The sequence below is a fragment of the Scophthalmus maximus genome, chromosome 1 (genome assembly GCF_022379125.1).
Source record: "Scophthalmus maximus strain ysfricsl-2021 chromosome 1, ASM2237912v1, whole genome shotgun sequence".
Lineage (NCBI taxonomy): Eukaryota > Metazoa > Chordata > Actinopteri > Pleuronectiformes > Scophthalmidae > Scophthalmus > Scophthalmus maximus.
In genome coordinates, this window is record NC_061515.1 from 26,318,792 (window position 1) to 26,337,431 (window position 18,640).

General features: G+C 43.2%; 1 protein-coding gene across 2 annotated transcripts in view; it reads left to right on the forward strand.

The window, feature by feature from the left end:
* adam19a (ADAM metallopeptidase domain 19a) overlaps window positions 1-18,640 on the forward strand; it is a 160,170-nt gene that overhangs the window by 110,257 nt on the left and 31,273 nt on the right. For both annotated transcript variants that reach the window (XM_035637076.2, XM_035637084.2), the window contains 9 exons: window positions 1,158-1,341; window positions 5,744-5,809; window positions 6,417-6,488; window positions 6,872-7,038; window positions 8,641-8,725; window positions 12,165-12,307; window positions 12,640-12,817; window positions 16,095-16,184; window positions 18,042-18,237. In XM_035637076.2, coding sequence (XP_035492969.2) covers window positions 1,158-1,341; window positions 5,744-5,809; window positions 6,417-6,488; window positions 6,872-7,038; window positions 8,641-8,725; window positions 12,165-12,307; window positions 12,640-12,817; window positions 16,095-16,184; window positions 18,042-18,237 — 1,181 coding nt within the window. The remainder of the gene's footprint in view (window positions 1-1,157; window positions 1,342-5,743; window positions 5,810-6,416; window positions 6,489-6,871; window positions 7,039-8,640; window positions 8,726-12,164; window positions 12,308-12,639; window positions 12,818-16,094; window positions 16,185-18,041; window positions 18,238-18,640) is intronic.

An 18,640-nucleotide genomic window follows, 5' to 3' on the forward strand; every position in this document is an offset into this window, starting at 1 on the left:
TTAAACAAGGTTAAACCAGAGGGCTTATATTCTCAATACTCACAAGGCTTCTTCAAAGTCTTACAACTGCAACAAAGTACAAACTGTTTGTTTTTTTATGAATGAAACAGCCTCACAGCAACATCTTATCCCAGGATCTCTTTTCTTTTCTTTTTTTACACACAGCTGTTCTCATAGCACCAGCAGCTGCTGTAGTTGTGCGGTTATACAGGAATGAATAATCATAATTTTAAAATAGGTAATTTTAACCCACTTAATGTCTAATCAAGAACTATTTTAATCCTCCGCTCAGGAGGCAACTTGAGCTTCATGAGATATAGAAAGGGCCTTTGTGGTGGAGGGTAAGATCTGGATCCGCCATCCAGTCTGCATCCGAGAGCTCTGGGATGTCGTTGCCTTTCCTCTCACAAAACTCTTGAATCTCTGCTCTCAGGTCCCATACTCTTTTTAGCACATCTGACAGCTGTGTGTGGTAGCCTATGACACCATGTTCAGTCTCCTCCAGAAGTGCCACAAACTGTCTGTGGCTCTCGCCCCGATGGAGTTAACTATTTTGTTAATTTTCCTGATGTATAATACAATGCAAAATTACCATTTCACTTCTGGGTTGATTTCAGTCAATTTATCTTTCAAGCCCGACATTTTTCCCAGTCAGATTTGGATAACCATCGGTTATAACACCTGCAAGTTTGTCCGATTTCAGTACAATGCCCAGGTCTGCATTATGGGTTAGATTACAATTAAAAAGAAAATCTAATTATTCTGATGGCAAATGTTGTTGTTGCCTAAAAAAATTAAACGATTGTGGTGAAAACGGTGGGTGGTACTGGCGGCACTGTTTGTCACAGTGTCATTCCTAAAATGACCACTTGGAGTCACCGAAATCAACATTTTTCACATCCTACATAGTGGTTTAACAAAGACCTCCCAAAAACATGGATTTAAGATGAAATTGTTTAGCATTTTTAAGTATAAGTTGCTTTCAAGGTGATCTCCATTTGCAATCACATTCTTGCAAATTAGACATAACATTCTTAATATTGTGTCTTCTCAAAGCAACAAAGAATGTTTTGTATGGTTAAATGTTTTAGACCGTCTTTTCTTAACTTTTGAACTTTCCGAGAAACGATACGTTCTCCTTTTCTTTCTGAACACAGGGGCCTGATATCCTTGAATTCTAGTGACACCTACTACCTGGAACCAATGAGCGATGTGGATCCTCATCACCATTCACTGCTGAGGGCTGAGGAACTGCCAATCAAGGGTGGAAACTGTGGCCACGGCCATCACACTGCACAGTCCAACCACATCTCTGACCTGCTCAGACCGTTTCACTCGAGGGTGAGTCCCCCAAACACAGATTGTCTTGAAAATCAGGGAAGACTATATTAGGTTGCTTTCCTGATTTAAATTGAAGCACTGGCAATATTAGGATTTAAAGGTTCACAAAGTAGGATTTAGTGGAATCAAGTGGTACCCTCCCCTTAAAGCATGTAGGAGAACCCAATGTTGCCTTCAGGTAGCATAAAAACCCCAGTGGCCCTCTCTATAGCCAGTTTGGATTTTCCATTGTGGTCTATAGAATAACATGGCAGTGCAACATGGTGGACCTAGAGCAGTGGTTCCCAACATTTTTTCCTTGGAGCCCCCCTTGCTTGTGTCCAAGACAAGCCAGGCAGTCAGTCATATCTGGTGAACCGTTCATCTCATCAGCCTGACACTTGGCGTGTGTCTTGTTTAGGGCCCAAGAAAGTTCACAGTATTGAATTTGGACACCCTTGGGTTCAGTAACGCTGCATTAAAGCTGTGACTCGTCGCCAGATTGTTTTGTTTCGACCTTGGTCAAACACTGACAGTTTCTTCTATGACTGTCAGTGAGAAAAGTAAAGACACCAGAAACAAGACACGGGGAAAAGGACGGGAAGCAAAAGAGGAAAAGGACTTCAGAATAAAAGAGGAAACTCAAAAAAAATTAACAGGGGATAACAAAGGTGACTCAACTAAGGCAAAGACACACTAGGAACACTACAGAATATAATCCCAAAAAACACAAAGTAACAAAATAGTCTAAAAAATCAAAATACTCAAGATTTCATAGAGTTCGTGATACTCCAGGATCATGACAGTATGAGCTGTATCTAGCCACCATAAGATCATGGTCATACCAGGGATTTAACAATAGCAATTAGACCCCTGAGTCTCTTTAACCAAGCAATGGTGCACTTTGCTCATCAATTCAATTTGTTAAAGAATATGTTCTTTGTTTTTTCTGTTCTATAAGTGACAATTTCTTGCTTGTGTGCAAAAAAGTCCAAACTCCATTAAATGACACCATCTCCATAAGGTAACATATTAGCTATGCATAAGTAACTCATACAGCCCACTTCAAAATCACTGAACTATCCCTTTAAGGTTAGAAATCAATCAGAGCAAGCCCTCATAATATTATATTCAGTTTTAGTTTTCTGATTGTACTTTCTTGTGAAGTGTGGACACATCATCCCTTGTAGGGAGTTCCTGGCAGGGAATGATGAGTCCAGAGAGACATCACCAAATTCTACCAGACGCATATTCAGTAACACTGTTCTGACTCTTGGCTGACTGAAATAGTATGTACCAAGCTTAATGGAATGGTTAATGTTACCTTCTCATCAGCCGCATATACACCTTCATACAGCTGAACAATACCCAGAGCCCAGTATTGAGTGTGTCTGTCAGTACCACCTTGGAGTGGGACCATTAATGCTTTGTGTTGTTTAAGAAACTGAACTTCAGTCAGCGCATTGAAAGAGACACAAAGATAACTATTCATTTACTTCCTCTAATGTGGTGGACTGGGTCATAATTTTCCTTTATGTAGCTAAATTAAATCCCCGATCACCAGCCAACATTTGGCTCTGCAGGGTAAGAGGTATATCTGTCATGTTTAAAAACAAAATTGAATAGGTCATGGTGCCATTTGAGGGTGCAAAATGGCTCGCTCTGCCTGGAGATGAAGGCAATTATGGCTTTGATTTAGCTTTTCAGGTTGGTTTAGGGCATGGTCATGAGTCAATTCCGTGTGCATTTATAGAGAAGAATAAGTAAATACAAGTCTAGTTTGCTCATATGCAGATGGTCCGGACTGGGTCCCTCTGCCTTCATCTATCTCTGCTGCTGGGACAAACAGTCAGTCAGATTTTTCTTCTCATATTTATTCACCATATTTATCACTTTTCCATTTACATTCTCCATCACAGTTTCGCCGCTCCCTATATGCTAAACCACTCTCAGTTCTCCACGAGGGCATTGTTCCTTTCCCTATTTCAAAATCTTCCTACCTCCTGCACTTGGCCCCTTGGTTCGCCTAATTCCCTCCGCAGGCACCCATTAATCCTGGGTTGTTATGCAGAAATGCCAGCCACAGCAGGGCCCAGATTGTCCCAAGGCTTTTGCCACTATTTGCTCCTCAAATGAATAATGTGATGAGTGAATGCATTTCTGTGGAATGGTATGTGTATGTGTGCAAAGTTCCACAGGCTGCCATCACAGCTCCACAGTCTCCCGTCCAATCCGCAATATTGGTGTCCAGGCCAAGCCATGGTAGCAGTCCCACAAATCCATTAGATTTAATTACAGCTGAGCCTTTCCTTAATGGCTGTAATGAAGTATTAAGAAGGTGGAGACTTAATGGTGGAGGGATGGACGGAGTAATAAAGCCTTGTAAACATAGCAACATGGATGACTGGGAACACAATGAAACTTATTTGACTTTTTTCCTATTTTTTTGTTGTAAAATTCTTTCCTTAGGTCATATAATCAGTTCTTTCTTTTACCTCTACAATTCTACTGGCATGTAGAGGGTTTTTATTATTTTTTATTATTATTTTGCAGTCTAATAACGGTAGTACCCCCTGTACCCCCTGTACCTATCTGCAACACCTTTGAAATTCTTCATCAGAAGACTCCGGTTCAAGAAAGTGTTGATTTAAATTAAGTTGAAAACTATAAGTCACCTCAAAGAGTTTAGATATCCCTCAGTCTCCAGTCAAACTGTCTGTAGAAGAAGAGGCTCTAGTTGTGCCGCTTGTGTTGGTCCAGACAACTCCAAAGTCCCAAGTGTCCATGTCAGGACACCACAGAGGAAGCTGCTGCTCTACCATGTAAACATCATTGTGCCCGAAGTTTGCCAAAGAACAGCTTGACTCTCCACAACACTACGGGGGAAATGTTCAGTGGACTGATGAGACTAAGACCCAGTAGTTTGAGAGGAAAACGTAGCTCTTCAGAACAGTGTAGGGAGCATCGTAATTTGGGGTTTTGCTGCCCCTGGGTTGCCACTAGTTGAAGATCGAAGATAGTTGGTGAAGCAGCAGAACAATGACCCTAAATGTCAAAGTATCTACACTACAGAATAAGTAGGAACAAAGAAAATGGTGGGTCTGTTTGCCGTCCTAGTTCCACAATTGTGTAACAAGCTCCCCATTGACATCAGTTGAGCAGAAACCCTATGAACTTTCTGTTGCAGGATGAAAACGCACCTGCTCAGACTGCATCTTAGTCCACGAATCATTAAAACAGAAAAAAAATAATTTAATGAGCACTTGAAGCCGTTTTGCCTGTTTGATGATTTTTTGTACACTATGTACTCTCATGTTTCTTGCCCTTTGGGGTAATATCTTCATGGTTGATGCACTTATTGTAAGTCACTTTGGACAAAAGCGTCATTTGAATGAATAGAATGCAAAAGAAAATCCACTCTCTGGAGTGGCCCCGTCAGAGCCCAGACCTTAACCCAGCAGAGAAGCTGTGGATTGAGCTCAGAACTGTTCACACCAAACGTCCGGAGAACATGTCTGAGCTGAAGCAGATCTGTTATGGAAGCTAAGCTACTGCTGCTGAGTGATCGCTTGAGGTTGTTGCTGCCAAAAGGAGCTTCCACCAGTTCAAATGCAAGGGCTCATTTATTTTTTCACCAGCTCTGGGAATATTTGATGGCTGTGTCCAGTTAAGACACTGATGATTTTAGTATTGTGTGTGTTGTTACATCTAAGTCAAATCATATGACTTAGATGAAGATCAGATCATCTTTTATGAACACTTGATGCAAACCGGGTCACAAAGATAGTCTCAATAACTCCTGGATTTGCAGCCGAAACATCACACTTTTATGTTTCCTTCGGTATCAAAGTATCCAGTGATGGATGTCTGTACATCCATGGGTCTATTGCAAGCATGACCTGCTCCAAGATGATTTGGCGTACTTTTAATTGAGCCAGTTTGCCCATATACCTTTATTTCGTCTGAAGGACAACCCATTGTGGCAGACGTCAAAACTGCCTGGCATACACTGTAATATGTAGTAATTTATAGTGCCGGTGGCTCAGGAGGTAGAGTCGTTCGTCCACCAACCCGAAAGTTGGTGGTTCCATTCCAGCTACCCCCAGTCCGCATTCCGATATGTCCTTGGGCAAGACCCTGAATTGCAACCCGAAAGTTGGTGGTTCCATTCCAGCTACCCCCAGTCCGCATTCCGATATGTCCTTGGGCAAGACCCTGAATTGCTTCTGCTCTTCCGGTAGTCTATGAATGTGAAAAAGCGTGACGTACAGCAGCGCTGTATGAATGTGTGTGTGTGGTTGAGTTTCTATAAATGAAGCGCTTTATAATCCATTTACTATAGTAGAAGATTGTGTAGCAATTCAGCAATGATTGATGTGCCCATTGTTCTTTATCTTTCTCTTTTCCTGTTCCCTTTTGTCAGGTTAAAAGGAACACCTGGGGCACAACTAAGTACATGGAGCTGTACATCGTGGCTGACAACATGCTGGTAAGCTGACGGTATCACTTCACACGCCACCCAGTATTCCTGCACTGTACATCAGCGTGACCGCATTCAACCACTAAACATACGACGGCCATCAAATTCAAACAGGAAACAGGGTCCACATCTTGCAGAATTATCTTATTCCAGCTAATGGAGCTATTTCATACTAAAAGCTCTGCGCTGACATCACAGTCACAGTGGGGTGAAAGCCTGTGGAGATGAGCCAGAGGGATTTGTCTGCTTAATGAGGGAGCATATTTAGATGGAACCAGAGGTGAAGAGGTTTTTAAATAGACACTGAGCTGCAGTGATGAGATGCTATATCTACATAAAAGACATTTTTGGTTTCTGCTACTTTATCGCCATGATAAGAGCGCACGGTGACCAATATGGAGAGGCTGGTCTTTTCCCTGTGTAATTGGTGTAATTATCATGATGGACAACGGTTTAAAGTGGTAAAGCAGGGCTGGTTGGGTTACGGCGTTGTCTTCATGGGTCATTACTCTCTGCAGGGAACATCAGAAAGGATTCTCGCCAACATTTTATTTATTTGTCTGACCGCAGACCTCTTTCATGCCACTAATGCTTCCCCATCTCCCCTGTCCTGCAGTTTAAGTGGCAGAATAAGGACTATGAAAAGACAAAGGCCAGGATAATGGAAATTGCCAATTACGTGGATAAGGTAAGGCTGATGGGTTCTCCTGCGGCCCACTGCAATTCTCCAAAGAACAAACAGCTTTGTTCAACAAACTAATAGGTATTGTTGTACAGTCAACACATGTCTGATGTCATCTCTTACTGATATGCTCTAAAGAAGTTTGTGTTTGCTGTTCAGAATAAATCATTGTCGATGAAAAGTGTACACAAATGTCTACTGTCGCATTAAGCCTCTGAAGGTTTTAATCAATAATGTCTTTCACCAGTGCTTTAGGGCAGATTGAGGAGAAATTGCCTTGTGTGACCAGACTGTGTTATGGGAACTTACGACATGATGGTGGACAAACCCGTGTTTGTGTGTGTGTGTGTGTTTGGACAGGGATATATTTCTCTTGTGTGTGTGTTCAGTTCTACAGGGCTCTGAACATCCGTGTGCCTCTGATTGGTCTGGAGGTTTGGACCGACAGGGATCAGTGCATCGTCACAGAGGAGCCAAACGCCACGCTCTGGTCCTTCCTGCAGTGGAGACAGAAGCTGAAATCCCGCAAGAAACACGACAATGCACAGCTCCTCACGTGAGCAATTGACACATACACACACACAGACACACACACACACACACACACACACACACACACACACACACACAATGGGATGGGATACAGAGTATTAACCCCTCAAGCAAGTTTAGAACATAGATTGCCTGCTATATTGAAAGTTCTGCCTTGCGGCCCAGTGTCTTGCACAAGACTGCAGTCAAGTCAAACGGAAAACATACCAACATGTTCACCCAGATTATCTAAACCACTTTATTTGGAAAGCGAATGCAACTGAAAAGTCACTGATGATCCAGGGACAACTGTGCATTTCTTACAAATGAGTATTTGCTTATAATCTGGCCGATGTTTTATTACTCATTATTACTTGCTACTATGTTACCTGAAGTAACAACTTCCAAAACCAAGCAAATAAGACCAAACGTGATCAGTCTTATCCTCAAGGGATGTTCCTGTTTCATTTTTTAAATTTTGATGTGTAAGAACAAATACACCGATAATGGTCCAAGAATCTGACAGGTAAAGAAGCCTAAGTTTAGAGGAAGCGTTGAGAAACTCTTTGCAAGAGTAATTCACTGCATCCAAATTGCAAACGCGGTCCACAGACGATGAAACTGATTGTAAAACTGATTGTTAATCATTAATCAAGGTATTCCCTCCCTGCTTCCCTGTACACGCCCGTCCTGGGGCGACACCCCATGAGCCACCAAGTTCAAGGCTTTGGAGCATAGACAAAGAGTGCATTCAATGAGTCTCAGTGAATGGAGGAGATGCCTTATATTATAGTTATTATTAGACATTGAACTCTTGCGAAAAACAAAAACAAGGCAGTGAAAGTTCTGTCTTCAAACTATATTATGCATTCTTGTGTATTTTTAAGTGAGTATGCAAAAACCCCTTCGAACTTTCTTCGAGGGCATACGGCAGCATACCTACCTATCACATGGCCTGCGCCACAGGGAGGAGGTAATCAGTGGAATGAGATGATAATACACGGGTTCATAATCATCATTGTACCTCAGCTAATAAAGAGAGCTGATTGACTCCACGTCCTCCCACACACGGCTCCTTTCGCCCCGTGAGCCTCCGTGTGGCTCTAAATGACACGCGCAGTCCAGCTTTGGGCAAGATCGCTTCGTATTCCATGTAGAAATTGATAAAAATGGTTAGTTGAACAGGGATTTTATGAGGCAAAGTTCTCGCTTCAGTCGGCTGTAATTGTGCCGAACAACTCAGCATGCCGGCACACACACACACACACACACACACACACACACACACACATCGGTAGATTTATCCATAAGCAGTAATTTGTTGGCCCCTCTTGCTCTATAATTAGTTGTGCTGATACCACAGGGCCTGTTTTCCTTTGATTCATCAGACAGGGCGTGATTTTGTTATTGGATGCGAAGTGACAACTGCCAGGAGAACACGTGCTGAACTGATGTTCCTCTCATGCCCTCTGCAACATCTGAAAGGGCTGATCATGTCTGTCAGAGTGCACTGCTGTTGCATCTCCAATCAATGTGCACTGTGAGGCTGTAAGTGAGCAGGGAGGAGAATATGGTTAATGGTTGTTTTTTTGTTTTTTTTCTGCGCGTGTGTTCGTGCGTGTGATAGCGGTGTGATTTTTAACGGGACCACTATCGGGATGGCACCGCTGGAGGGGATGTGCAGCCTGGAAAGCTCTGGAGGCATCACCGTGGTACGTATTTCCCCTCTCAGCTATTTCCCACCTTTTCTCCCAGCTTGAATCCAACTTGTATCGATCCTCCCTCTCTTGTGCTTGGAAAACTTCCTCCAAAGTATAGAATTTTGGTCATCACTAGCTTTAGGTTTTAGGATTATTACCGTGTCCATTTACCACAGTTCCGATCCCCCGTGGGCTGTACACACAGAGGATCTTCTCTCACCACAGGGAGTCTTCCTCAATGGTGCCGAAAGGTCCTAACGAAGAGTTGACTCCACACAATTTTAAGCTCGTTTTTCAGCTCGCCGACAAATCCTGCAGTTGCGCATATCGTATATTTTCCCGTGTCACTTCTCGCATGTTTTCCTGAAAAAAAGCCATTTGGCCAATCCTTTTAACACCTCTGAAAGTGTGACGTCTCCGTCCGGGGGGGGGGGGGGGGGGGGGGGGGGTTCTGGAAAATCATATTCACGTGTAAGTCACAAATCCTGAATGAGCAGATCAAGAGTTTTACACAAGTTTCTGTTCATTAATGTAAAGTGTTTTTTTCTCAGCACATCGCTTGATGTTATAAGAAAAGCAGGAATCCAAGCAGGATGCAAAGATACAAGACAAAGAGCTGAAATGATTTTCTTCTACAGCTGGCATCTGACGTTTTCAGTATTGTGCACCGATGCGGGTTAGGATCACTTACAGCGCGGTGCAGCTCAACTGTGTCTCATCACCAATATTCAATTTCGTTTTACACCTGCGCGGCTGAAATCCCCGGCAGCTTTCTGCTGCATTAGAGGTAAAGAGGCCGAAACAAAAGTGGAGGAACAAATTCGATCCATGATGAGTAGAGCAACAGAGCATTCAGCCGAGTCAGTAGGATATGTGTACATACAGAACTCCTCACACTCGCACTGCTGCTGTGCCTTTTACAGTACTGCCTGTCTCTTCGGTTTTTCCCTTTTGTCTGTTTTTATGTAGTTTATTGTTATGCCTTTTGAACGAATGAATGATGAACTATTTCGAGTCCAGTCTCTTTAACTCCAAGAGACATGAAATTCGTCTTAATTCATCTCAAAATACATTTTGTGTTAACGTGATGGCATCAGTTGTTACTGTATTTATGTAAGAGACGTAAAGAAAATGGAATTAGAAATCTACTGTGGACAGTGGCCGTTATCGTTTTCATTTACATTCGAAATGAGCACCATGTCCTTTCAAATATGGAAAAGATAATAATTGATGACAGTTACTTTCGCCACTTTCAACTTATTTCAGAGAGAATCGTGTAGTTGTTTTTAAGTCAGAGAGGTACGCACACTTTTAAACACGTCTGTATTTTTGCAACATTTCTTCTGTTTTATCTGCACCTGAAATGAGTGATATAAAAGAAACATTATGATCAATGAAATTGTTACGTTTGAATTAAGAGCAGAACCCAAATGCAGACGTAACACAGAGCCAGAGAGTGAATTAACCAGTTTATTCAAAGTACTTAAGTACAAGTCCAGGTTTCCGGGGGGGGGGGGGGTTCCGAGCAGGAGTGGTTCTGCTTGTTTTTGTCTAGCTAAGCTTGAAGATTGGTCTAAACCATGTCAAAGGTCAGAGGTGTTTGGGTTATGAGTGTGATATTAGTTTTTCAATTAGATGAATCGGTTCCAGTTACCGTATTCTCCCTACAGGTTTTATCATAGTCATATTTAATCTAATCTAATGCATCATATACCTCAACTTTAATTAGACTTTTCTTAAAGCACTCTGTCGTCCTAAAATGAGATGTATTGACTGTCAGAGTCTTTTTGCAGTCTCACTTTTCTCCTTTCTTCTCCTTGTTTGACTTTTCTTTATCGTTAAACTTTCATCCCCCCACCCTAGTTTGAATGTTTTTGTTTTTATCCTGACAATTTAACTCACTCGAGGGAGGAAATGCACCAGAGCACTGATGCAGTGCTTTGAGATGGTTTGGGATGTTAACATTCATACTTGGCTTGGTTTCCTGCAGCTTTAAAACATCCACTCTGCGGTGTTATTCAGCCTGTGTAACTGTATGGCTTCATATACATGTGCAGCGGCGGACTGAATGGATGCAGACAGAGAGATTGATAGCTTTTCCATGCTTGATTTGCTTCTAATAGTCTGTCAGCTCTTCTGTGGGCAGAGGTGGCCCGTGGAATCCAAATGGCCTGTGGCTGACCGAGCCGTGAAGTCGCCGCTCGACACACACACACACACACACACACACACACACACACTTCTGTGGCGTGGCCTTCAGTATCACTGTAACACATTCCCATTTTATAGAGTGTGCATAATTCAGATGGAGCTCTTAGTGTGACTGACAGCTTTCAGCGGATCAAAGAGGTGCTGTCACTGCACAGTGTGTGTGTGTGTGTGTGTGTGTGTCTGTGTGTGTTTCTTACCTTTGGAACTAGGACTTGCTGCTTTCTTTTTTACTTGTAAAGAAGCTTCAGTTTAACCGGATGTACCCTCATCAAACACGTCATGTACGGACACCGTGCCTTACACTTGTACACCCATGTTGAGGGGGATTTCTCCATTCCTGGTCTATATATCCCCACCTCTGCTGAATTCTTTTTATCCACAGTGGGGACAAAAAGCATCCCCCTTCAAAGTGATCAATGCTATATGATAGAGCATATAAAATACCTCAAATTGAAATGTTTAAACTAAGTAAAGCACTGCAATGCGAACAGCCTATCGTGCGATAGAATGACAAAATTCAAAATGGACCACTCACAAGGTTCGGCTTGCTGGACGACCCACTTTACCTCCTGAGCCACAACCGCTGTAACGGGGGTCAGCCAGTCGAGTGTTGTGCTTCTGAGAGGCTAACGTAAATTGAAATCTAATCTAAATGTAATGACCCAAAGTTCTGCATGAGTTCTGTACATTTGTGTGGGTTTTGATTTAATATAATACTAATGGGCAATTCATGTATATATATATATATATATATATATATATACTATATATACTATACTATATATAGTTTTGTTGTGTAATTTGGATGAATTGCAAATTTGTTTTATAACACTGCTCTAAAGCATTATATAAATTCAAATAGTAGGGGTTTTATGATGACACCTATACTATTAGATAATCTTTTTCACCAAGAAATGTAGACATTCTGAAATGTCTGAATGTCTTCTTTTGCTTCACAGTGTGCTTACATGGTGAATAATCAAAGGTTTGTGCTTGATGAAGCTACCACACACTGAATAATACATAGACCATGAACAGTGAATGGGCCGGTTGGGACCCACCCCTCAGTTTTGCCCTGGAGCCAGGTTAGAGGGTTAATCCAGCCCTGGAGCATAGTACCGAACGTAGAGTAGTCCCAGATTGTGTCATACACTTGAACCCATCATTTGTCACACGATGAAGAGTTCTCTGAGCCCATTAATAAGCCCTCCACTTAACCCCCCCCCCCCCCAAACCGCAGGACCACTCGGAGCTATCCATCGGCGCCGCCGCCACAATGGCCCACGAGATTGGCCACAACTTCGGCATGAGCCACGACCACGAGGGCTGCTGCGTCGAGGCCACCGCCGAGCAGGGAGGCTGCGTGATGGCTGCCGCCACCGGGTGAGCCGCAGGCACCGTGTCAGGCTTCAGCCCGGTCGTGCTCACACGGAGATGATGTTGCTACCAGCATGACATATGAATAACAATTTCATCAGCCGAAAGGAAAAACAAATTACATATTAATGGCACTGCCTAAAGGACTTGTCTTGTCACTTGAGATTGTTGATTTCTCTCAGATGTAAAAACACACGCCTCTGTACTATTGCACTATGATCAACAAAGACTTTTAATCAGCACTTCTCAATCCTATAATATTCCACATGTTGTCCCTCACATTGGAGAGAAAACACTTATCTGTTGAATGACAGTTGAATGGAAGCTTGTGTGTCCAGGCATCCGTTCCCACGAGTCTTCAGTCGCTGCAGCAAACGCGACCTGGACAGCTACTTCCAGAAGGGAGGGGGCATGTGTCTCTTCAACATGCCCAACATGAAGGACCTGGTCGGGGGCAAGAAGTGCGGCAACGGCTTTGTGGAGGATGGAGAGGAGTGTGACTGTGGAGAACCTGATGTGAGTAGAACTGTCCCTTTGAATGCAAATGACCTCCAGTGAACATTACGTTTAAAGGAGTGATGATACAGTACATACTGTATGCATATTTTAATTTTTTATAATTTATTATATATTGTTTTGTCGTGTGAGCCTCTGAACGCTTTTAAATAAACCTTACTTTGACATTATTGCATTTCAGACACTTAGGGACACTTTGCTGGCCAGACAAACCAGCTACACGTCATGTTCTCCTACTGTCTCTTGAGAAAGGGATGTGTCTCGTTATCTAGTGGACTATATTGATCCAATCATGATCACTGGTTGTGATCAGCCTCAGCGTAAAGAGTGGAAACAAAGAGGGAAACAGAGTTCAAAAAGATGCACAGCAGCACTTATAAAACTTGTCTCATCACAACGTTTTATTGTGTTTGCTAGGTGCATACGTACACAGAAACAACAGAAATATAAACGGAACAGTTTCTTGTTTTGCAGAGCTACTTGCTGCGACAAAAACAACAGTTCATGCACACTTAATAATAATAATAATAATAATAAATGTCCTTTCTGCTCGGTCTGTAGCGCAGGTTGCCTGATACAGGTGACGATGAAAGGTTTTGGTTTTGTCTCTGCGATGGCAAGAATTCTGGAAGCTTCAGACATGAGACTGATATTAATCTTCTGATCCAAATTTCAGTGGTATTCCATGTATTTCCAAAAATCTCCAACCATCCCTTTGATCCACTGCCCTGTTCAGAGTGAGCTTTTTATACTTGCCAACGGACAGTTGTACTGACTCCACATCATTGCTAGAAGTTTCTGTTTCAAGACCAGTGAGCTTTATTTATACAATCCAGAATCATAGATTTGTCTCAGATAGGAAACCAGATAAATGAGCATCAGAACACAGAGCAGACACACCTAAAATAGGTGTATTTTTCTATAGACTAGACAAAAGTAGCAATAGATTTACAGCGAGACAGAATCACAATATTGAGTAAGAAGAGAACTATAAACCAAAGTACCTCGAGAACGATATTCTATCTGTTTTAATCGATGTCACTGAGGGAAAACCGAGGGGACTTTAATCTCTTACGTCAGCTCCTGCCGTGCGCGGTGCCGCGGCATCTTCGGTGCGCCCCGACAGCAGCCGCGCCGATGACGGGGGCCCAGTCAGAGCCGGGCTGACAGCCACCTGGTCTTCGCTTCGCGAATGAGACCGAACCCCGGAACGAGGACTAATGGTCTCGCCTTGTGATTCCCCCCAACCGAGACACATTATACACATAACAAACATGGGGCGTAGCATCCCACTGAGAATCCTTTTGAAACGGACAACTTTACAACTGCCAGTATTTTGCGGCAAATCTAACTCGGGAACGTTTTCCTTTTTTTTCTTCGTTCATTTGAATGTAATAAGAGGAAGTCACAGAGACACATTTCAGCATGCAAGCAAACTGGCTCCGTCTTGATGTTCAAATGAACATCACACTACAAACGAGTCTGTGCTTTTTGTTGTTGTTGTTGTTGTTGTTGTGCTCAACCATAATCCCATCTCCCCTCTTTCCTACCAGTATAATTGCCCCCCCACCCCCACCCCCATTCCTCCTTTATTCTCCCACTCCCACATTTCTTTTGACCGTAACCATGGCTCAGAGGAGGGCGCCGTGGTGAAGGGAGATGTCTTTGTGTACACGGTACGACACAAGCGCAGCAGCAAAGTCCGCGGTCTGGACGTTACAAACCTCTACTCAGGAGTGCGTGTGTGGGACCTCTGACCCTCTGGACAAAACAACCTAGTAGCATTTACGACAGCACACACGGCGGCGAGCCCTTTTCTAAACGACTCACTTCCGAGGAAGTGAGTGTGCCGTCAGGGGGGGGGAGCTCCAGGAAAACTACCTGCCACTCAGTGACTTGAACGCAGCAAGTGATAAATTAACAATATCCTGCGCATGTAGCAGTCAGTCACGCTATGTAAACAGTACTGACAGCAGACAGAGTCAGAGGCGCTGAGCATGGCCGAGCGGCGCACAACCAAAGTGAGCTGTGACGAGATATTTTCTTATACGGGTTATTTGTGGGTTTTCCGAGGTCCCCAAACAACTAAGCATTGCTCATGTCCCTGCTCAGGTCCCAACATAATTTGAAGACTGACTTTTTAGCTGTCACAGTTGTTTGTAATTGCGGATGACTCCCTAAACTATGCTGATCACTCACCACAAAGTGAGAAGCTCCTGCCATCTGGATAATATTTATAATAATGGCTTCAGGACGGGGCAAAAAATATATCAATATATTTTTAAAAACTCAATATATCACCCAGCCCTACTCTGGCTTGATGTTTATTAGCCCTTCATAACATCTTATTAACATTTACAGTCTGAACTTAATGTTAATAACATTTATCAGGGGATTACTAATGTTTACAATGCTCACTCACTCTAATTACCCCTTATTAATGACTTAATAGCACTTTGACGATGCGGCTTATGAGAAAGTTGCAAGCTTAACTTTGTCATTTTCCCTTGACTTTTAATTACTTCACTAACGACACAAAAGAAGGAAAACGTTTCATAAGATGGCAATTCAAAGGCTTTTTTATGATTTATAATTGATATATAAAGCATTAGTAAGTGATTTAACAAAAAAATAACTCGACCGTTAGTCACAAATTGCAAAGTCACGGTCCGCTAGCTGTTGTTTCTGTGTGTGTGTGTGTGTGTGTGTGTGTGTGTGTGTCTGTGCCGGAAAGAAAATCTGGGTTTTTCTGCTCAGCCCTGGCTCTGTACATCAAAAACCATTGAATGGCTTGGTTTGCACCACACAACACTGCGAGTGCAGTTCGTGAACATCAGGTGTCGACACGTGAAAAGACGTGCTCGTGGGTGGCGCTTGCAACTCAGGGACTTTGGCCTAGTGAAAAAGAAGTTTGTATTTTCCGGCGCAGCCCCGGGCTCTGTCAGTGGAAAACGAATGAAATGGTGCCGACCGCACAAAACTGTGTGTGCAGTTTGCAGACATCCCTCCTGCAACCTGAAGAGATGTGCTGGCGACAGAGGGGTTTTGGCCTCGTGGTCAGCTCGTGGCTGCGGCTTCGCGTCCCGGCCGGTGCAGTAAAATAATCAACAACAACAAAGAGGGAGCTTTTTCCAAAATCCCTCACTACCCCCTTTAAATGGTGACTTATTCAAACTTGGTAGTGTTCCATTGTGCCACAGGTTGACTGGGTTCGGGTGTGTGGGTGGGAGAGTCTACGCACTTAACTGAACTGACGCGGTGAGTTTGTATGTTACAGGAATGCACCAACGACTGCTGCAATGCCAATAATTGCACCTTGAAGGCAGAGGCTCAGTGTGCCCACGGAGTGTGCTGCGAGGGCTGCAAAGTAAGAAACATATGCGCGCGCACCCACACACACACACACACACACCCACATATGGCAGGCAGAGTGGCGTAGGAGGGAGCTGAACTGGTTTGCAGTAGTATCTCCGTATCATTAGTTCACTGTCAGTCATCGTGTCAGTGTGTTGACATACTGTACCCACAGCGTGTCAGCTCCCATCGCAGCGGGGCTCGTCATCTTCACATCGCACGCAACACTTTTCATCTCCGCTCTCATCTCACTGTTGAAATGCAAATCCTGACATCCCATTGTAGCACACAGCAGTGGGAATTCTGCTGGGCTTTAGCCTGACAGCTGAGGCAAACAGTGAACATGGCAATAACTGGCGTACTGTCTGCACAAGAGGAGCTGCAGCTCCGCTCACTTTGTTTGTGTTATTGTCATCACATCACGTCACATTACATTCATTTGGCTGACACCTTTGTCCAAGGCGACTTACAATATCTCCATTCAACCAGGAGGACATCAGTGCAAGAATCATGTGAGTTCATAAACATTTTCAAACAGACAGGTGAAAATCAAATAGACAAACGGTTTTGTTTTGTTTTTTACAATATTGTTCATCTTTCAATTCATTTCCTCCTCTTACTTTACATGCTGTATGATATTCTTCTGCACACATTTTTAGCATATTGTCATATCTTACATACTTTTCTTCATTTCTACTGCCACTGATGCTCTTTTAGTGGTTATTCCTTTTTTTTGTATTTTGATCCATTTATTTTGACTTGAACATTCATTTCTTTATCTTTTCTTAATCTTCACTTACAAATAATTTCCTAAACCAGTGCATCAGATGACTCTGTGATGAAAAGGTGTAGGTCAGATGGAAAACCCCCACAAGTCCGTTTTCACTGCAGCCTCATGGAGGTGCATTTATCTCAGGAGTAGGTGGAGACCAAACCAGGGCTAAAATGAGAGTGAATGTTGGAATAACATTCCTCGGGTGGACACAAACACCACTCCACATGAATGCTAATGCTGCTGGATGTGGGAAGAGTCTAATTAAAAAAAAAACACTATATCAGTTTACAAGGGCAGATGTTGTTTACTCCCGTTCTGGTGTTTCCAACCCAGCCAAATTGTATTTTACTCAGATCTTTTAACGGTGACATATTATGCAAAAATGCCTGTTGCAGTGTTTTGTGCACATAAATGTGTGTATCCGTGGAGCCTGCCAGCCCCAAAAAACTGTGAAAAAACACCACCCTGTTGTTTTTTTTGTGGGCTAGCTAAACCCTACAGCCTGGCTCTGAACCGCTGGTTTCAGATTTCTCTCCAACAGAAGGGCTCTTTTGGGGTGACCCCGCCTGCAGTTTGAGAATCTCTCCTTTTCCGGTTAAGGGGTGTGACATTTCCTAAAGACTTAGAAAGCGGTTGACAACAGACTGGGCCAGCTGGCCAAGCGGTGCAGAGAGGCTGGAGAGAGGAGCTGCAGGAATGTATGAAAGTATGAGAACACTGATGCCTTTTCTGAACATTAGAGCATGTAGACCTTTTCAAGTATGAACCTGAATATGGGCATAATATGTCACCTTTAAGTTGGTTTAAATTTAGTAAAATCATTTTTAGACAATGCAATATATCTGCACTTAAGTGTAAAATAAAGTTCTGCCGGTTTGACCTAAGAAACATTAGATTGTAACAATGTAAGGACCTGCCCACCTAACATATTTTAAAACAACTTGTTGTATTCCACAGCTTAAAAATACCCCAAATTTTATTTTACTTCGGCCCAGATATTTCTACTGACGCTCATTGTTAAAATGTGCTGACTGACTTCAGAGATGATCTCTGTTTTGTTCACCCCTCTCATGGCTCGTTCCCTGTCTGTGCCAGCTGAAGCAGGCAGGTACCATGTGCCGGGGGCCGGCGGGGGCGTGTGACCTGCCAGAGTACTGCACCGGTGCCTCTCCTTACTGTCCCTCCAACGTCTACCTGCTGGACGGCTCCTCCTGTCAGTACGGCGTGGCCTACTGCTACAACGGCATGTGCCTCACCCACGAACAGCAGTGCCTGCAGCTCTGGGGCTACGGTAATGAAAAGTCAACGGCCGCACAAAACCATACACTTGACACACTCATTGGTCCAGGGATAGTCATGCCCTCAGACTATCATGCGCTTGTTTAAAAAGACTTCAGACGAGGTACCAATTGATATGTCCGTTTTGCCAATTCACTGTCGGAAATGAGTAATAGAGCTGATACCATGAGCTCAGACCTGTCTGTCAAAAGACGCCATCAAGGGTCGACAGACCTCTTCCTTTTCTCTGTCAGATGTGAAAGTATGACAGTGTTTGTTCAGCAGCACAATACTGGAGACAAAAGCAATGTGGTGACACTTATACTTGTGCTTCATCTTATTTTATTGTTCTGCTCTCAATTTTTTTTTACATACAAACATTCCTCTTCATGCCACTGTTATGGGACAATGTCACA